Source organism: Anastrepha ludens, chromosome 3, assembly GCF_028408465.1.
Source record: "Anastrepha ludens isolate Willacy chromosome 3, idAnaLude1.1, whole genome shotgun sequence".
In the NCBI taxonomy this organism is placed as follows: Eukaryota; Metazoa; Arthropoda; class Insecta; order Diptera; family Tephritidae; genus Anastrepha; species Anastrepha ludens.
The window spans coordinates 132,287,209-132,309,299 of NC_071499.1; the positions used below are offsets into that span (position 1 = coordinate 132,287,209).

A 22,091-nucleotide genomic window follows, 5' to 3' on the forward strand; every position below is an offset into this window, starting at 1 on the left:
ATATATTTTGACTTCTCTCCTTTGTCTGTCAACGCCTCCTTCCCATTCCCTTTGCACTGTAGCTTTTTACCCTTCCATCGCTTTGTGCTGATTTCTCAAAACCACTTTGTTGTTATTTGTTTGGGCAGAAGTCGGAAGCTTGCTTTGAAATTTAATCGACTCCAAATCAAATTAGAAAATACATGCATACACATACTCGCACACACACACATATTTCGGATATGTATGCTTTGGATGTGTCGCCTGTGGTAGGCTGAGCGTGGTTGCATAGCGAGCGGCAGAAGTTTGGTGAAAACCAGCATGAACTGAGCCATAAGTGTCAAGCTAAACTAAAAGGATGCGTTGCGCAAATCAACAAACATACTGTGCGTATGTATGTATATGTATATGTGCGTGGCTGCACCGCTGGCCTTATATCTCCGTTATATTCCAAAGGCATACGTGTCCAACACTCTGCCACTATGTGGGGCATAACTTTACAAATACAACTAAGCAAAGGTGCATGCAATATTGTGCGCTCTGACTAAAATATGTGCGTACATATGTGTAGGTTAATGAAATTTACTGCTGCGTCGGAATGTTGCACATATTCGCGTATACGCACGTTGCAAGTTTCAGCCAACCCAAGAATTCGCAAACGCCATAGCCTGGCGCTGAGTGCAGACATAAAAAGTATTTAAGTATTAATGGATAGCTTCAGAGGTAATAGCTTCGGAATGTATGTTTGTATGTGAAAGCGTCTAACGCAGCGGCCGCCCTTGAAACGCAATCAAAGTCTATGTAAATCAAAATCAATCGAGTCAGTGTTTCAATGAAGGCATAAATAAATATTTGCAATCGGGTATCTGCCGGCTTTATGTCAGCACAAATTACAGTTACGAGAAATTTCTTGTTCTCGCACATACATACACACAAACTTAGATATTTTTTATAGGTGCGCAACAGTTAGTCGAGAGCCAGCAAATCGTTATCGCAGCCAAAATCAAAATCACAACCGAAGCGTTCATGCATTGTGAGGCGACGTAAGCGCAACAGAGTCCCGAGTTCCACTGCCACAAGCGCACACATGCACACACAGTATGTGGAAATAAATAAAAGTTTCATTCAAACTTTTTCCAAACGCTCACGAGGAATGCGCTGACAATATTTGCTCGCTTGTAAATACACAGGTGGGTAGATAAGTATGCAGACTCGTGTGTAACAGTTTTCTGGCAACATGCCACATGCGTGTTTGCAACTCTTTTCGGGCTGACTCCGCCAATAGAGCAGCACAACTCGTTTGCCGTTCCCCTACCTGCCTACCACTTCCTTAATTGTTTTATGTTGTGACTATATTTTTATGATGATTATTATTATTTCATATTACAACTACAAATGCCTATAATTTTACCGCTTCTCGTCTTCATACAATGGCAATAATAAATTCGTTTACGAGCGATTCACAATCAAATTTTGTAACTATGACAATAAACACCTTCCACGCAAGCAACGCCACAGGAAATCCTTAGCACATTCACTCTCAAAGCTTACACACACACCCCTCCGATATTGCTTTATTCGTATTTGATTCATTGCTGTGTTTGTGTTTCCTCTGTCTGGCAAATTTATGCAAATAAATAAACATAGGACCGCATTGATTTGTGCTATGTGCCATGCGGCATGCGGCTTCTGGTTTATAAAGAATTAGCGGTTGTCACATTGATGCCACAGGCGCATTAAATCAACAGCTTTGCCAGCTCTACTGGTGAGGGGAAGCCATTTTTGGCATTAAAGGAACATTCGGAAACCCATTGATTTGCAGGGACAGAGGCAAAGAAGGATTCTCAACTGCTACTAATGGGAGTAGTAAAATGGGATTAAGCAAAATTTAAGGCGGTAATTGAACGCAGAGTTGTTGATGAGTTTTCTGAGCGCCTAAACATTTTAAATCTTTCCTTTCGGGCGATTCTTTAGGCGATTTAAATAGCAAGAAGGCTAAAAAATAAAATAAAATTGCTTCAAAGTAAAAAATGTGGTCAAAGTAAAATTTTAGTGTTAGGCTAAATTTGTTCATCTAACAAATTTCCCAATTTTCACTTTTTTTCATAGCCAATCACTAGAATATCTGTATATCCTGATCCAATGCGTAGATTTTGGGACTCAATGACAGATTTTACATGGGAATTGATTGGTCTGGTTCTAGGGTTTTTGGGCTATAAATTCATGTAAACAGAATTTTCACATTTTCAGAGCATAGAAAGTCGAATATCTCGAGAATACTGCGGGTCGGGTAAAATCTCACATTTCAGTGTTTCTAAGAAAGTCTTCACACCTTTCGCAAAATGAGGCTCAGCATTATCATACTGGAATATAACTTTATATAACTACAAAAATTTGAATAAAAATACAAATAGAAGCACGCAGATAAAAAAAAATATTTGAATAAAAATTTAATTTTTTTAATAGAAAAAGAATTATTTGAATTAAAATTTTATATTTTCTTAATATTTTTCCCTTTTTCCTTAAATAGTTTTTTAAGTCGAACCTTTTCATGGCAGAAATTGATCCCGATGTTTGCCATTGCTTACCGAGACGCGACTGGTATTAGAAAAAACTTCTTCAATCATTTAGTATGTCATGACCGCACTTTCTACTTAGTATTAGTATTAGCTTAAATGTTTAAATAGATAACAGAGTTGATCAAAGAAATACAAAATCTACAGTCAAACAATATTTGGTTCTCATACATCCAGAGTTGGCAGTTGTGAGCACTCACAAAGAGCATTGGCATTTGACGATATTATACCCCTGCGGAAGTAACCGATCTTCAACCAAATAAGCTGAATATTTCTTAAAACGATTCAGTCGGGATTCGGGATTCGTTAACTAATATTTCAATGCCCAAAACTATGCTAACAAATTAAAAAAAAGGCTGATCAATTTTCAAAGGCAACAAATGTAAGTTTCTGCATTTGTATGACAACATCAACCAGCAACTCTCCCTAAATTGGTAGAGAAGCTTGGCCTAAACACCTATTATATTTTTATAAGTCAATAATTAAGATTTTCCTTGGCAGGATGCAACCGAGACATTAGTCAGCCAACCGGAAATTGAAAATCCAACGGCAGCTAGAACACCTAGGCAAACGCGCCAACATAAATTTGTAACATCCAAATATGCCAAATTTCAAGCTCAATAAATAACTAATGAAGATTCAGAAATCTGCCGTGGCAATCGAGAAAATGTATTTTTGTATGAGTTTATATGGATTTCTGCATCTGTTTGCACATCTGGCCGCCTGACATGCGCGAGCTATGCTCAGCTGCTCACTTGCCTGAGTTGACTTGACTTGACTTGGCTTCACTTGACTGGATGTTGTTCGTGTTGGCCGCCAGCGAGAGGAAAGTGTCACTTACTTCATTGACGTCACTTGGCAAGCAAGCATGCAACGAAGCATCAAACGGACGCTGTAGATAGAAATGAGGGCCCACAGTGGGTCAGTAAAACAGTGAATTGCTTAAGCGAACAATGAGTCAAAAGTTACAGCAGCAATTAATTAATTCCACAGGCAAGCAGATATGAGAAAAATATCAACAAAGAAGCAGATGCATTTTAAATGTTGAAAAACAAAAACAAAGCAAGCACATGCGACTCCATAGACAAAATGTGGCTGTCAAAGCAATAATGCGCTGATGACTATGATGACTAGAAGCTTCTTTATGCTTTTAATAATACTGTAAATGATGTTGTTGCTCTTGATGTTGCTGTAGCTGCAAATGATAGTCGTAAACGTAAAAAACGTGTCAAGTTATTTGACAATCTTTAAAATAAGTAGCACATTTCCTGCCAGTCAGCAGTCAACAGCCGTTGGTTACACATAGCGATGCTTACACACACACACACGTGCACATATCAAGCACTTGCATATTGCAAGCTATAGCCTGCCCCGCTCCCATTTACCCCCTGTTTGCTGCTCCAGTGCCGCTAAACAATCGAAATGACAGTTTAGCACGAAAAGCTGATGAATATGAATGAGCAACAAGCGTATACCTCCACACTTACACACATACGCACACTTCGGGAAATTTCAAAACATGCATAGATAGTTATTTTTAAATGTGCTTGCAATCTGCCAGTGCAATTTATGCGGTGACATAATACTTGCAAGTGCAGCTGTCGCGCTTAATGAGTCATTAGTTGTGTGCAGTCAATGCAGTCGATGGCTGGGCGGACGGCTGTGAAGGGCGAGGAGCCTCATGACGACAATAGCAGCAACTCGATTGGCTGTTATTGGTTCGTTTGCACAGCGCACACTAGGCACACTTTTCGCACCCTCGCTACGGCAGCTGTCTGTTCAACTAACACTCACTCGTCTAGCAGCGCCTTGAAGTATGCAATGCCAGCAAAGTGTTTGCGTCCCTGTTCCAGTGTTTACATTCGTATGCAGATGTAATGCTTTCATTTTTTCTTCTTATAATAAATTTTACACTTTTGAAAACCATGTCAAAAATATTTACCTTCGCCACTCAGCTTGGCAGCCAATTTTTTCGGCGGCGTCAACATTTTTTGCGGTCACAGAATGGTTTGGTGAAGTTCCAAGTGAGTGAATAGAGATGGTGGCGAAAACGAGTAGTGATAACTAGGATATAAATTGAATTGAATTGTGGATAAATTAAGACGTTCGAAGGGTAGTTTTTAATAAAAAAGGAGAAACAAAAATTAATATATCTTTTTTGAATGAATCTTTTACAGGCTTAAAGTGAAATAAATTAAAAAAAAATTTAATTTAATTCTTAGTTTAAATAAATTGTATATATCTCAATAAAAACCGACGAAGAAGAAAAACAATTTAAAAAATCAGTAAATATGTTTTTAACGAAAATTTTAAACAACAGGTGACCAAATTATAGTGACATTTTCGAACAATTTAGTCAAAGCGCATACTTGGCCAAAGTCTTTATAATTTTTGTTGAATTAAATTCCGCTTCAATTAAAAGCCGACCGATTAGTTTCACAGTTTTTTAGCGACTCAATTCAAAAGTACAAAAGTATATACATATTTACATATAGGAAGTATTCTAAGTTCGAAAGTCGAAAATGTATAAGTGTTGCCATACTTTCTTGTGTAATTTTAACAATTTTTAATTGAAAAACTAAACATTTCGCGTTTTTAATTTTTCCAGCAATCAAAATAAATGTTTCATTCCTACTTTCTAGAAAGAAAAACTATTAAAGAACATTAATCTTCTTAAACAAAAATATGTAAAAGCAACTTTGGCATAGCACAAAAGTAAATTTTTTTTTTGGTTTTTTTTCCTATTTGCTCACCCCTTCCAACGAAATTTTGACCAAATGTGCAGCTTGCATGTTTCTTTGTTTACCTTTGGGCGCTACGACAGAAAATTGCACTGCAAATACAGTTTGACAGGCGCAGACGAGCAAATAATGAAATGGACAGCTCTACATTGTTGCGCGAAGGTGAAATATAAATTTGAGTGAAGTCCAGTGTTAGAAAGTATATACTTTGTTATATACAGAAGCAATTTAACATATTTTCATTTGCATAAATGTAACAAATTTACATTTTGAGACGATTATCTGATCACATTACAAAATATTCCTGTACGATCTTTCATTAAATAAACATCATTCACGTCTCATCAGAACTCTTGTTTTGCATTGCGCGATCTTCTTGGATTTCTAATATCTACAAAGCATTTATTTACTGTTTGTGTTAAAGTAATACAGTAAGAACCAGGCAATCAGAACCCCTGACGTATGCCACTCATGGCTCCTTGCAATATCGATGCTTCAAAACATTTCTAACGTTTACATTTGAATTTCAAAGGAATTTCCTGAGTCTGCTGCTGTGATAGGCTTTGCTAGCAAAAAATATGTGGCTGAAAAAGAGTTTTCGTAGCAAAAAGTAAATTTTCTGTCACATCAAAACAGCTTAGTTCCGTTTAACTATTGCTTACTGTACTGGCACACATTTTGTGAAAAAGAAGTGAAATGAATTACATTAAAACATACATTTGGAAACTTCTGACCAAACAACTCATCTCCTGACATCAAATTTTGCTTTCAGGTCAAAAAACCATCATATTTCTAAGAAAAATTATATATTTTCGGAAACATTTTATTAAAATTGTTTCCCAAACTTCTACTTTGAGTGGCTAACTGCTATTAATAGTTGCATATTGCTCTTAAAGTCAATCAATTGGTGCTTAGCAAGTAGAAAATGTTGAGTTGACTACATTCATTAAGCATCCGCAGATGTGAAAATAGTTATATTTAGTTGCGTGTGAGAAACTTTTGATATTCTATAGGACCTCTTGGCATCAAACAACTTTTTCTCTTTTGGACGGAAAGAACTGACTTTTTATAAAAATTATTAGAATTTTTATCCTCTCTTTATTTTTCATCTTCCCAGTTCATGCAATTATGTAATTCACGACGAGTTTTACCCGCCTCTTCTCCTTACCCTCCGCAACCACAAACTATTACGCCTTTTTTATCACCTATCAAATATCGATTAACACATTTCCGTACATAAACTGACTTTGAAATATAGCTGAACTTCAATTTCCAATCGAAACTTCGCCCGCCCACCGCTTTACCAGCCCCTTTACTGCTTCTTTACCTCTGCCTTCTGCTACCTTCCCAAACCTCTTCTGACGAATGTTACGGCAAAAGCGCGTCAGTAATTAACCGTTAATTTCCTTTTCACTGTAATTATCAGCACGCATATGCACCAACTTCTGACATCAACCGGTGCACGATTTTATCATTCCAGGCCAATTAAATAAAATTCATGCCACAGGCCAAACGATGCGTCAATATCCTGTTGTGCGCGTAAACTACTGAAAAGTACTAGCAAATGCTGCACTAAACCTTAAGTTACTCATTTTTCCACTTTACCTACAGCAAATTTAATTCACCGCAAAATTTTAGTGAATTTCGTTAATTTTGGCTATTTTTATTTTATTTAATCCCCTAAGAACCGCAGTCAAATTGCTTTTAAGTCGCGCACCATAAACTGATTATTGACAGTAAACAATCATTTTCGCACAATCATAATTGAATCAAAATAGCTTTCTGCGCTTCTCAACGTTAAGAGTTGGGGTTGTGTGGCTGCAGTGCCGTCGTACGAAAATATTGGCATGTGATTGCTTAAGGTAGAGCTGAAAATGGAAGGGAGTCAGACAAGAGATATAATTTTTTAAAGAGAAGATGCATTGAGCGGTTGAGTGATGCTGGTGAGCCCTTTATTGGCGCTTTATGTGCTGAGACAACACTGGTTTAATGGAAATTTAAGCAAAAATCTGGTTATTGGGTGTTTGTATTTGTTATTAGAGCATAAAGTGGTATGATAATTGCGACATGCCATAGAAAATGTTTAAAGAGTTTTAAAGTGAGCAAAGGCTCCAAAGTGGCTCCAAAGGCAAGGCACACAGCTAAAGTAATGTGTAACCAAACTCACGCACACGCATATGCCATATGAAGATACAATTCCAGCACTTGAAGTTACTCATACGCACTGGTGGTCTCAGAAAACATGCGATTTTTACGAAAGGCAGTGAATTTTTTAGAATTTCTGAAAGAAGAGATCTAAAAGCTTATATTTTACTGAACAAAATTTTGCCTTTTTAAAAGACATTCGGTTCGAATTTAGAAGAGTAATTATTTAAAGAAATATGAACTACATACATATACAATTTAAAAAAAATGTTAAAACAGTTTGTTCTTTACGTAAAAAACCTTGGTTGAGTTTAAAACTTGTCGCACACATTTTTTTACGCTAATTTGTTTTCATTAAACTTAACTAATTTTCAAAACAGTGACAATTATTTGATACTGAAAATTAATACTAAATTGTTTTGGGATCAGTTTTTTTTAATTCCTATCATAAGGACCTTACTAATTGTCAAAACAGTCAAATTCTAATTTTTTCATTTTTTTATTCTTATTTTTTTCATTTTGGTCACAAATCCTCAACTATTCGTATTCTTCTCTCCTTCCTTCGCTCCAACCTTTCTGCCACCCTTTCCGCCAAGCTTTCCGGTTCGTGCCGCCAGTGCAAGTAAAAGTTTTTGTGCTAAGCAATGATGGCACCGGATAAAACACAAAAACAGCAAATGCAGCAACAAAAATGGCATTCAACTGAAAATGAAGCAGCAAAAATCGTCAGCGTTGACGACGTCATTAATAAACAAACCGACATGCAAGCGAAGCGACCATCAAAGTCTCGACGTTTATGCTGTTGTAGTTGTCATTGTATTATTGTTGTTACCATTTGATTGTTTATTTTGTGATTTTATTTATGCTTTGTGGTTGGCAAAAACAATAACAAAGTACGCGTAACGAAATGGCAAATGAAGCGTCACAACTTTTAAATGCCCCAACAACTGGTGCACAATTAAAATTCATACGAAAGCAAAAACAACAGAAAAAAACATAACAAACAGTGACAATGCAGTTCTACAGCAAGAAAAAGGACAACGGTTGAAATGAAAAGAAAAAAGCAGACACAACAAAACTCCTCGTATGCAGTTGAAAGCCCTGCTTTGACTCTTTCAGCGCTCAGTTGACTGTTTGGGAGACAGTGCCAGTGGCCGTTCCATGTGGCAAGTAGTGAATTGGTGTTCGTGTTGCAACAATTGTCTGTCAACTGGGGTATCATCATTTAATTTGGTCATATTTGCATGTGGCACCAAATTCTGGCTGCTGTTTTTGTTGTTGTAGCTGCTTTTTTTTTGTTTCGCTTTAACTTATTACTGCTTTTCCAGAATTTATGCCACCCAAAAGCTATCCACTTATCATTTTTAGTTGTTTTAGGTTTTTTTCACTTTTTGATTTTAGCCCGAACATGATTTTGGTTTTTAGGGCAATGCGCCGTGACACGAAGATGTAGCAGAAAATTATAAAGTAAAACAGAAATTCAGCCACAAATAAGCTGAAAAGCGCCTGAGAGAAGACAAGCGGCCGCTAATTACTTGCTGAAAAATTGTAAAAATGTTATGAAAAATTTAAAAACAAAAACAAAAAGTTTATTAAAATGTATTGACTTGATTTTGCCGAAGCTGCATTGGCCAGCGATATTAACGCATATGTGGGTGTTTGTGAGCTCCTATGGCTGCATTAAATAAATATTCACCGCGCATACGCTTGCCACAAAACATTTTCATTCATAAATCTCTGCGCATTTGCTCGCCTAATGCCCCGCCCATCCCCCTGTATGTGAATCAAAATTAACTGGGCGCTGAAAGTGAAATTCAATTACAACACTTTAACAAGCAAACAATTTGTTGTGAGCATATGTTGCAACATACCCAAAAGCATACTGTAAGCGAATACAAGCACTTATGCGCACTCACACACACATATACACAAATGAGTATGCATGTGTTGTAGCTCGCACGCTTATTATGGCAATAAATTGCAACAAATAATTTGCGTTCCTGTGTTACAGAAGCGCGATACGCTGCCGCTGCCGCTGCCGATGCTGCTGAACGGTGCTACTTTGGGCTGGCCCCATTTACCGCTTTAAGTGGCATGCGGGCTTGCTCGCCACTGCTAGGCGCCTGTTACGAGTTCTCATTTAAAGAGAAATCGGCGACGTTGCCAGCCTCTCAAGGTGCTTGCCACGAACGTCTTGCAGTCAGCTCCTTCGGCTGGGCAAAGAAGTAGCCAGTCAAACAGAAGTGCGTGTGTGTGAGCCGACTACTCAAAGTGATATAACGGAAGTGACTTGAGCAACAACAACTACCAGCCACTTTCGTGTGTTTGTATGCCTGTAAGTTGGCGCAACCGGAAGTGTCAGCACACAAGCGAAGGACCATTTCACAGGCAAACAGCACGGGCAGCAGTTGTGGTAACATGCCACTTGCAACATTTATTTTTGCCCATATATTTGTTTTCATTTGTTCGCTTGCTAGTGTTGAAGTGTGCGTGTGTGTGTGTGCGTGTGCAACTCCCGGCCATCGAATGCAATAAATTCAATTTCTGTATCTGCCACAGCCGACACAGAGGATAGCCGACGAGCGCTTTTTCGACGCATATTTGTTGCAACAATGCAAGTAGCACAGCATTCAGTTGGACGTAGGGGAATTTTCGATTTCCCTGTGTATCCGTTGCACGTACCATGAGTGGCATGGCAAAGGGCACGAGTCACCAGTGGCAGCCGAATAATCAGCCGGACGATTGCCGAACTGTGCAGGGTGAATTGTGCAGTTGCAAAGTGAGCTGAAGGCGTAGTTATTTTGTAGCAGCAAACTTAATGTTGCATTGTCTGTAAAAGCAGCCGGGCTTTGCGGCAAAACTAACCAAATTTCCCGAAAAAAAATCAACTCAGTCTCAACGCAGATGTGGAGTGTCGCACTCGCCAACTCAACATTGAATAAACACTATGCCGCATTTTGTAGCAAGGCTGCAATGGGATAGGCTAGCTTTGATGCCTTAGCGCAATGTCATTGCCGCATTGCCCAACCACCTTTACACTCACGCCAAGTTGCCATACGCATACTAGCTAAATTTCAACCACCTTGCATGCTTCAGCCTTCACTGTTCATCCATCATCCAGCATCCTTCACCTTTCACGTTTGCCTCTTCAGCACCGCTGTGCGCCGTATATAGCTGGGAAAGCGCAATTGGAGTTGTCTTTGATGTTGCAATTTCGTGCCTGTACTAAAACGTGTGTGCAACATGTGGCAGCATGCCGAATTCCCAGCGCAATTGCAAACAGCGGCAAACACAATTGCAATTGCAGTTGTAAGTGCAAGTGCAAACCGATGAGCGTACACCCATACGCACGCATTCATTCACACAAACGTCCTTTGGCGCTTCACAATCGAATTTTCCGTAAATTTGCTTGCCGTGCTTTTACCACGCACACTTCCACCTTCTTGTTTGTGTAAGTATGTAGTGTGCGAGTGGCGCTCTATACCCTCTCAGTATAGCTGCACATTTAACTACCGAAAAAGTTCGCAAACTCTCACCTGTCCATACGTCCTTTACTATTGGAAATGCTCGAGTGTGCCTGTATGTGTGTGTGCTTGCAAGTGTACATGTGTGCCTTTCTGCGCGCCTGTACCGCGTTGCTACGGTAAACCCCTGTTGACAACCGCGCGCATCCATCGTCGCCGATTAACAGCAGCAGCCTGCCTTTTGCCTTCGGTTCACCCGCTCACTCGCTCACTCACTCGTGCAGCCTCAACGTAGCGCGCAATTCATGCACTCGTTTGGATTTCGACTTTTTTATGCTCAATTTCCCGCTGACGTAGGATAATTCGACTTTTCACCCACAACTTCGCTCTAATTTGTTATGTGAGAAAAAAAACGAGATAGGCAGCCACCCTGGGAACAACTGTTGCATACCACTTCTGCTAAAATGGAGATTGGTTTATGTGAATATTAACCGGATAGATTTATTTGCATTTACGTTCCGGAATTAATTTAGATTTGGCTATGAAGAATTCATAATTTATTTCACAATTTATATTTTTGTTCATTTTATTTACCCAGCCAGAGTACATTTTTCAACCAAATTGGAATATTTACAAGATTTACTGGAATATATCGAACCCAGTGCCCCTCGAAACCCAAATTTGTTTTTAAGTGGTTAATATAAATTCCGAGCATTGCGAAACCGGACTATAAATACGATTTCTATACACACGACCCAAAAGACACCTAGTGGATCGAAGCAAACTCGTGAACCTTTCCGAAATCAACCAAATTTCTGCGTAATCGCATGAACTTCCTCATTTATTTATAAGAGCTGTTTCCTTGATAACGATGTCCACAGATGTCGGCATTGTGTAGGCCACTGAAGCCCACAAATAGAGGTACTGCGTTCGAACGAGAAAGCTTCGGTTAAACAACTGGCCAGCGATGCCGAAACTCTTTCGATAGCGGCATCAGTTACGTTATTTAATTGACACACCTCGTAGTTGCCTCGTTTAATATTCATGGCAGTGATTCAACGGAAAGCACTGTGTGAAACGGAGGACGTTTCGAAAACTGAGTTGACCAGCTGTTTCGAGAATTGAAAAGAATATTGGCTGCATTTAGCCGAAGGAATGCCACTTTGAAAGGGAAAAAATAAATTTGGAATAATAAAAAATTGTTATATATTTTAGAAAAAAAATTGTTGCTTTTAAGAAAAAAAATTTGCGCACAAAAAGTTAACTCAATTCCACGCTTGCATGCCAATCTACATAACTCATTTGGTATATTTGCGTCAACGTTAAGTGAAATATTGTTATATTTATGTATACGAGTATGCAAAAACATATAGATTTAGCAACTTCCGCCTATCCTTCCCCGCCTTGGCTTTGCATATCCTCCGCTGGCTTTCAGTGGCTTCGCTGCAAGCATTACTTCCGCAAAACAAAAACTCATAAACTGCACTGAAGCTCTGCCGTGTCTCAATCAAAGTTTCTTGCCAATACTTCCTCTTTTCTTTCTGCTCACTTTATACAACGAAGCCGCACTCCATTTGCTTTTAAAGTTTTCCCCAAACATAAGGCACAAACTTTCTTTGTACACGACTTTTTCACATTTAAACAAATGCATATTTGCAGGCGCAAATGCGGAGACATGCCTGTTCTTGTGCGCATTGCGGTAGGCATTTTGAAAACTTTTAGCAAAAACAGCAAAAAGGCAAGCAGAAAAAATAAGAACAAATAAAGTATTATAAATAATATTAAGACCGCATTCGCATGTTCGACAGTTATCAGCAAATGCTGGCTTAGGCCACACAACTACAGCCTACGTTTTGGTGTCAATTGGCTCTGCGGAAATATAGTAATTCTTTTACGCACACATCTGTTTCTGCAATTTCTTAAAGCTTTTGTATACATTTGCTTACAATTATGCGAAGAAATCGCCAAATCTGTAATGCGCTTCGAATTGTTTCGCATTTAAAGCCGTAGCACAAACAGCCAAAAGAATGCTACAACAATGGGTCTGCGTTAGCGCGTTTTACACATTTGTGCATACGAATGTGCTATTATTAGTTTTTTCCCTTCGCTTTGTGTTATCCGACTGCCAATACAAAATACCGCTAATCCCATTGAAATGCGCATATGAAGCCTGCCGACTGAGCAAAGCATAAGACGAAAAGTAAAGAAATGAATGAAAAAGGCGTGAAGAATTTTTGGGAAAATGCCCTAAGCCAAGATATGTGAGTTGGGCGGAAAATTTAAATAAATACCTCAGGTCAACAAGAAATTTAAGACTTGCCACTTTCTATTGCAGCTGCTACCAGTTTCTCATTTTTTCTTTGTTTTTTGTCTATTTTTCCTGCCAAAACTTCTCCTAGCGCACAATTAACCGGTTTCACATGCTCATAAACCTGCCTGAAATTTAATACCCACTTAAGGAACTGACACAAATACAACTACTCACTAATACTTTACTGCTGCATTTGAGTACCTACCCACCCTAACGCCTGGGCAACTATTATGTGTCAACACCTGCTTAGCAGCATACGCCGACTTGAGTGGGAAAGCTAAGCCAAGCGAAGCATCCTGATGCTTGAAATCATTAGCTGCATTTTTTGTTGTTGGAGAATATTTGGGTTATCTGCTTAGACATCTCAGAAAGCGGAATGTAAACAAGTATAACGGTCGGTATTTCTACATGCTATAAATAAATAAAAACTACACAATAAGTGCAACAGATTTTTCGCATTGTCCCCCCTCGATAATAGCGTTCTTACACCCCTAAAACTATGATTCACATGTCAGCATTTTCGTTCGTTTAAACAAGGCTACACTTTAGCTTCGTATTCTATTGCATTACGTGATTTTGTTGTTGTTGTATGTGTGTGTCCATGGGGCAGCAATTAGTTAAGGGTTAAAAGAGAATGTAAATGCCAGCGATTAAATTTCAAAGTAAAGTGCAAAAGTTAATTTTGAACTGTTGATGAAATGGAGATGGAGACACGAAATTGTAGATTATGGACTTCCGATGATGCAAGAAAATCACAAAAATTTTAAATGTCAAATAGCCAATTTGAGCGGAAGAAATCCGATTGGAAGTATAGGATATACATTTTTGAGGACATATTTAATAAATTGTAAATAAAATTAAAAATTGTATTAATCGTATTCCAAAAGTGTAACACTGACTTATATATTTTATAAAAAATAGTCAAAATTAAAAAGGAAATTCAAGGTAATTTTTCAAAATTTATTCAAATTTCGCGTTCAGAATTTGCTGTCAACGGGTGTTTTGTACACTCATCATCATCATCAGCAACGCGTTCCGCGGTTTGGCTTGCTGTAACATTTGTGTCCAGTTCGATTTATCCCTCGCTTGAGTTTTCCAACAACGTCTACCAAATAGCCCAGCGTCCTCCCGATTTACGCCTCCAACCATCGGAGTTTTGGTCTTCCTTTGCTTCTATTTCTTCTGCGCGTACCAAGTGGGTATGCTTCGTCTACCCTTATAATGTAACCAGCCCATCGTTGACGATTAAGCAGTATTGTCGTGACAATAGCCGCGTGTTCGTACGATCGAAGCTCGTGATTGAATCGCATTCCTCACGTGCCATTTTCGCACACTGCACCTAGTATTTTTCGTAGGATTTTACGAATACTCTTATATATATTATAACCCTTTCTTTTACTAATTAATGTGTGTACTACTATACAGCGTTTTCTGCCAACTTTTGTAACATACTCTCTCTCCCATTTTTACTCTCTTCCGCACAGAATGCTCACCGAATGAGTACAGATGTCGTGCCGGCAATTGCATTGACAGTGCGCGTCGCTGTGATCGCGTGCGTGACTGCCCCGATGGCGATGATGAGGACGCCAGCTGCCGTAAGTACACTGAGCTAATTAAAATGCTCCTAAATACGTATCTACTCACTGTGTGCCTATATATAGAAAAATATTAATAAAAAACGAAAGCTCTGTAGTCGATTTGAGCTTTGTAAAAAGTTTTGCAGCGCTTCTGGAATTTAGTCAAGAAAACAACATAGTGAATTATGCTGCAAAATAATTTAAGTAAATTTTGTCTCTCACAAATGAGTAACTACTCCCAAACAACAACAAATTAGTGTATTAGCATAAATTTAGTGCAAGTTTTAAGCCGCTCTTTTGCCATACACAAAACAATAGAGCCCCCGAACGTAGCTACTAAGCCTATTCGCTTATGCCAAATATATTAGAATTATTTTGATACTAGAATAAACTGATGCAAGCAAAAATATGTACTAACACTAACCAAATAACCATTTTTTCTTTTTCTATTTTACTTGAATTTGTCCTAAATACCTGTAAATTTGCTACCATACAACAATAACAACACCTAACTGCGTGATGTTGAATCAAACTAAAACAAAAAACAAAAAAAAAAACATTAAAATAACAACAAAAACTTGGCTACTAACTGCGCTCATTTCGCACGCTGTAAATTTGTAACGTCTTGTAACTGCATAACTTTAACTGTAAATTGCATAATTGAATACAACAATAATAATAACTTGCAAATTGCCTGTCTCATGCATTAACCAACTCTCAACCATGAAAATCGGGCTCATCCGAATAGTTATCGGTTGCCGCGAGGACGAATACCTTTGCAAGGATGGCCAACGCTGCATTAGCAGCACGAAGGTTTGCGATCGCGTGACCGACTGCATAGGCGGCGACGATGAGGACCAATGTGAAGGCAGTAAGTAGAGTGGAGCAAAGTGTTTGGCGAGTTGTAAAGCGCAAGCAAAGCAGCCTCAGCTGGATCAATCGCCAGTCAGAGTGCGACATTCAGCGGCTCACTCGCCAAACACTACACCTCCGCGGAAATTCATATAACCGAAAGCAATCGCTCATTGTTCGTGTTAGGAACTCATGAAAAGTAATAATTTTCATATTCATACTTATAATTCTTGCTTTCTTTTTCTCCCTCTCTTCCACTCTCTTTATGGCATTTCATTTGTTTTGCTCACTTTTCACTTGCAATTTTCATTGCGCTCGCTGCATTGTTGCTGTCTGCCCAGTTGTGCCGCAGCTGCGATACTTTTGCCCCAAAGGCAAATTCACCTGCCACGATCTCTCCTGCATATCGATCGTGCATCGCTGTGATGGACTCACCGACTGTCCGAACGATCGCGCCGATGAGGAAGGATGTCGTAGGTTGCCAGCGAAAGATTTTAGTTGTCAATGACTCAGTTTCTCTTCCTTTTTCACTTTTGCCCAAATTGTATGTAATTTTCTCTCTCTTCTCCCTCACTCTCTCTCGCTCCTCACTCTATTATTTTGCTTAACGAATTGGAATTGCTGCCCAGCTTGCCTCTACGAGCATTGGATGTGCGACGATGGCACTTGCCTGCCACAAGATCTTCGCTGCAATGGCAACATTGATTGCCCCAACGATGTGTCGGACGAACGGAATTGCAATGGTGAGCAAATGTAATTATTGGAGTATGCGTGGATTTATCGAAAAACTTGAGGTGGCAGATATTTTTGTTTCCTGCTGCAGAATTATTCTATCCACAGCATCTAGGTACTTGCTACACATTTAAAGACGCGCGTTAAATTTAAATATTTACCAAAGTTAAGTTGCAAGAAGCAGTAAAGCACGGAGCTGGATGCGCGCTTGTTGTTTGAGTTGCAAATTCATTTAATTGCAAAAATTGTTGCGTAGCAGTAACACTGGCTCCACGAAGGCACCACCGTTTTCCTCATGCGTCTTTGAACCTTTCGCTGTCGTGTTGTACTACTGCATCGCGAGGCTAGCTTGTGGTCGGTGGGCAGATTTATGTTGCCGTATACCGCTGTTTTACTCGCCATTGTCATTGTGGACAATTGGTCTGTCAGCTCGAAGGAACGCGCGTCCAAAGTCCTTTTTTTCATTTACATTTTCTAATTCCCTTTTAAGTTTTGCGTTTTTGTTTCGTTTTTGCTATCCAGGTAACGCTTAACATGCGCGCCGCCAGCCAACACATGTTTGGTTCACTTACAGCCACTCCACATATGTATTTGTGTCGCACGTAGGAACTCGAATGCCGCCCAGCAACAGTTGCTGCACGATTTTTACCGCATTTTTACTGGCATTGCTTGGTGACGCTTGTGGCGTTGATTTGAAAATTAACATTGCAAAATGCCACTACCATACACACAAGCACACGCGTCAAGTCAAAACAAAAAGCGGAATAGTTTCCATGCCGCTCTTGCAAATTCATATTTCACTGAATGGCTTTTTTTCTCGATTCTGCCCGGTTTTACTTTTACTGGCTCTGACTGCCAGTTTGAATGGCATTTAAATTTTTTTTCTCGAATTCATACCGCGCTCCCGTATTTAGCTGATTCATGTCGTTCCTCTAAAAAATATATTTATGTTTTGTTTGTTGATATTCGCGTTTGTTGTGCTGCAGAATACTGATTCACTTGGGTTTGCAATCGTCTCATATGTAATTAATCAGCTGCCCAACAACAATTTGCTCTACATTTTATTTTACTTACCAATACATATACATGTGTATGTATTTGTTTGAAGTATTCAATTCGCGTGCAGTCGCCCAATTGACAGCTGAGACGCGCCTTTGACTCTTTCGTGTCACTTCAAACATTTCTAGGGATTTGCGCTTGCTTTTCAATGCCTGACGAGTCGTGTCTGTTTCCGTTTGCGGTTTATTTATAAATAAAATAACGAATGCAAAATTAAACACCTGTTTACTTAGCAAGTAAAGAAATAAAAAATAAAAAAATAGACTGCAAAGAGCAAACGTGAGTTGCTGTGTACAGTGAAGGATTCCAGAATGATTCCAGCTTTAAATATTAATTGCCATTCAAATAAATTCTCTACATGTGTATTTGTATATGCGTGAACGCGCAATCCCATCCCACATATATTTTTCGTTGAATGTTTAGTTTCTCTAGGCATAATAACGCTCTCTCGAGGTAAGATTTTTGAAAACCCTTGAATTCTCCTTCCACAAATACGGATTTTTATTCCATTCATGCAGGTCGAATCAGTCATTTTAAAAGCTCCACTTCTTATCTAAGGATTATTTCTTCTTCTGCCTTTATTCCTCTGGAAGCTCTACGAATTTCACCACATCACAGTGCATGAAAGCTACTGCAAAGCTTCAATGTTTCAAGGTTTTCCAAGCACAGTTCCGGAGACTGTTTTGCTTTATTTCCTTGCACTATTCTTTAACCCTTGTCTCATAGGAGAACAGACAGTCTCTTACAATATATAGCGCATACAACTATGGCAGAGAAAGAAAGTATATTCCACTTCCTCTGTGAATGCCCTGCTCTATGGAAGGCGAACAGGTTAACCCTTTGCAAACCGCTTATTGAAAACATCGAAGAGCTGGGCGCTATAGACAACCTCTTATGAGGTTTCTCAATCGCACAGACATGAAGGAAAGAACATATAACTTGTTGGTAGCGAGAATGTAGCAAAAAAATGTTGCGGAATTTTCGGGTTGGATTCTTCGTGAATCACCACTTCAACCTACCAACCAACCAAAAGAGTGATCAGGGGCATCACCAAAATTTGGTCTCAACTCATGAGTCATTTAACTAAAACTTGCGATTCAAAACAGTATGCTTTGTAAACTGGATTCGTTAAATAGTTGGTAAATGATTCAAGCGCAAGCGAGCTGGTACATGATTCACTTATAAACATTTTTCCTCAAGATCGTTAAACCGAAGTCTCAAGTAGCTTCGTCCATTAGCTAGACAAAATACATCGCATAGGCCATGCTTTTTTCTAAACTTTGCAGGAGAACGACCCTTTCTGCAACAAACTGACCAGCTACAATTTTTAATTTTTCAAATAAATAATATTGCCTAGGCGTCAAGTTTAACTTCTCTGAACCAACCACTGTACAAATAAGTGTTCTAGGAGCAGAAAATTAAACTTTGTTTTGTGTGTTTGTTCGTTAGTCTTTTCATTTTCAAATTCATTTGCCTAAAAATTGTTTTCCAAACATTTTCTTCTCACTACTTTTTTGTCAAGAAAGTCTATTTTGTTTCACTTTCTGTATCACACAACATCACTGATCATTTCATGGATCATTCACTACGTGTGTCCATCATTACTTATTCCACCCTCACCCCTTCATGAGTTTCCATTTGATAATTATTTATCCTCTATATTATTTTTCCACCAACCCAACCCATCCGTTCAATTGTAATGATTATAAAAAACTGCCTCTCTGCGTTTCTTGACTCACTTCTGCTGGCAATCCACCTCAAGGTGGTGAGTCCGAATGCAGATACAACGAATTCCAATGCGACAACGGTCAGTGCATACCGATGCGTGAGTTATGCGATAATATCTATGATTGCGTAGATTATTCAGATGAGAAGGATTGTGGTAAGTGCCACTTTTTCAAATTCGTACCAAATGATTTTGGGAAATTCGGTGAAGGTATTGAATATTTTCGGTTGGTGCCGGTTTTAGCTGTGAGAAATGGTATGTTGTATCTAACATTTTTCGATTTAAAAATTGTCTTAATCTACTTATGTGTGTGTATGTACTTAAGGCATATCAGTTCTAAAGGAACTGGGTAGTTTAAAATGCAGTAAATGTGCTTCTCTGAAAAATGTATGTATTTATATTATGTACTTTGTCCAACGCTTTGCTTACTAAAATTTTATAGAACCTACTGGTCATGATCATGCAGATCGCGACTAGCAGTCTTGGTTTTGCCTTCCTCCCCTATATGCAGGACAAGAGCGATCATCCAGATCAAAGGATCAGTAAACTACTAAAGCAAGTAGGATCCGCAGTCTTTAGTTACCTAATGAATACTAAAAATTAGATTGGTTAATTTAGAGAGCTTTTCCCGATACAATTCCATCAACTCCTGATCAACAAGGACCCTGTGCGACTTTAAATAGAGGAACATCTGCATATCACTTATTGGGCTTACTCGAAGCTTTTTTGTCCAAAAGTATTCGTTGAACGGGCATGCACTTCTTTGAGAAACTGTGCTTCACCTGACAAGTTGATCAGTCCAATAATTCCTGGGATATCTTAGTTTGACTGGAAAATATTAAAAATCACAAGGGTAAGATAAATCGGAAATTCCTCAAGTAAAGTCGCCATTAATATCTATGATGCTGAAATCGAGATGGTACCTCGAATATCAGAATATATGCTTCACTCAAGAAAAGCTATTAAGCTGCCACTCAATTAGTCGACATAATCGATATTTTGAGGACAGTTGTATCTTACTCAAAATCTCTACTGCAGATAGAAGGGGAGGGAGAAAACATACTCATTCCGTTAAATATGGAAATTGCGGTCTAAACAGGAACAGTTGTTATGTTTCCGTAATCCACAGTCCTCTCTGAAAAGCACAACGGTCCACTCAGAACTGTCCCAGGTAGTTAGCAGACTGGACAACCTTGACTGGTTCGAAGCTTTCAATACTATTCGAAAGCTCAAACTTAACCTATAACCAGTACGAACAGATTTACAACGGCCGAAAGGGTTACTCTGATGACAATAAAAGCAATTCTTTGCGACTTCTTTAAATCTTTCGTCAGCGGGTTTTCACACAAAATTATTGGTGCTACACTTAAACTGATCTAATTGCACAAATTGATCGTCATGGGCGGTAGTGATTCGAGGATTCTTCCGTGTGGCATGCCCATTTTTATCCTGCTCTGGTTTGAAGCATCGTCCTGTTCCATTGCGAAAGCCAATTGCTAACGCGTGGGCCTCTGTGTTAAGGAAAAATATTGAATACTTATTTCTGAAAAATCACGTTACTGTGTTTAAGTGGTGTTGGTAATTTCTACTATACCTGTATGTGTAATAATTTCTGTTCTTTTGATACTGCTTTTATTGGCAACAGTTTTAAAGTATTTGCCGGTGTATGTCTCACAATTACCAAAAAATGTAAAAAATTGTTCAAATAAGTGTCGCTTTACTAAGCCGCTGCCACTTGCTTTGGAAGTAGGCGATCGCTTTCTACAATTAAAAGTTTGTATTGTATTCAAGTAAAGTAGCCGTCACTGTCGCTGTACGCTAAGTAGATAAAATTTATATTTTAGTAACAAAATTTTTAAAACTCATTTTTTATTTTTCTTTCTTTGGTTGCAAACAAATTCAAAATTTTTGCGGTAACGGTGTGAAAAATTCAAATACCAAAAATTAAAAAAAAAAAATACTCAACTACTACTCTACCAAAATTTAACGCTACTACTATTACAACTACTACCAAACATGCGACACTGGCAAAAATACACCAAATTTGCTCAAAATTGAATTTATTCGCCAATTTTCCGTTGTGGACAACTCAATTTTTTCTCATATTGATTGAAACAATCTGTTTAATCCAACTTTGAAATCCACGCTTAACCTTTGTGCGTCCGCCTGGGGTTGCATGCGGTTGTGACGTGTAGCTATTGAGGATATTGAGCGGAACATCTTCGACGAGGATGAAATCATACGCGAATACGCGCCACACCAGCGCAAACACGCCCCGACAAAGGGACCTTCGCTCGATGGTCTGGACGCGCAAGAGTACTACCTCGTTCAGCAGAACCTCTATCAAAAGGCCAGCGCGCGGAATCCCTGCAACAGTCAGCAATTCAGGTGTGGCAACAATGTTTGCATACCATTGCAACTGCGTTGCGACGGTTTCTACCACTGCAATGATATGACGGACGAGTATGGCTGCGATCAGTACAATGTTGATAAGCGTCGCACCACAGCGCGGCCCTCCAATTTGATGCGGACGACGGAGGTTGGACAGATGATACCATGGTGGCGCACCACGGCTGCCACAACAACGCCGCGACCAACAGCTGGTAGATGGAACACGACGTTCCCAACCACAACGCGTATTGCTACCACCGTAGCGCCTAGTAGGTTTCTTAGAGCTATCAAATAGGTGATGGGCTGTGGTGAACAGAATTTAAGCATCAAAGTGCACTGAAGTGTGCAAAATTGCTTAAACAAGCAAGAGTTTAATATTAATTGTAGTTTTTATTAAATTTTGCATGCACTTTTTGAGTAGGCACTTCGATGGGCAGAGCAAATTTGGCAGCCTCAAACAGGAAACGCTTGCAGTGATGCATGCGAAAAACTGTTCAAGACAGCTACTTTTCTGGCCGCCGACCGACGCGCCGCTCAA

General features: G+C 39.0%; 1 protein-coding gene across 36 annotated transcripts in view; it reads left to right on the forward strand.

Annotated features, from left to right (window-relative positions):
* LOC128859316 (basement membrane-specific heparan sulfate proteoglycan core protein) overlaps positions 1-22,091 on the forward strand; it is a 202,138-nt gene that overhangs the window by 135,041 nt on the left and 45,006 nt on the right. For 28 of the 36 annotated variants that reach the window (XM_054096226.1, XM_054096227.1, XM_054096259.1 and 25 more), the window contains 4 exons: positions 14,701-14,811; positions 15,542-15,664; positions 19,199-19,318; positions 21,358-21,822. In XM_054096226.1, the coding sequence (XP_053952201.1) occupies positions 14,701-14,811; positions 15,542-15,664; positions 19,199-19,318; positions 21,358-21,822 (819 nt within the window). The remainder of the gene's footprint in view (positions 1-14,700; positions 14,812-15,541; positions 15,665-19,198; positions 19,319-21,357; positions 21,823-22,091) is intronic. The other 8 variants (XM_054096243.1, XM_054096247.1, XM_054096249.1 and 5 more) reach the window with 4 other exon arrangements.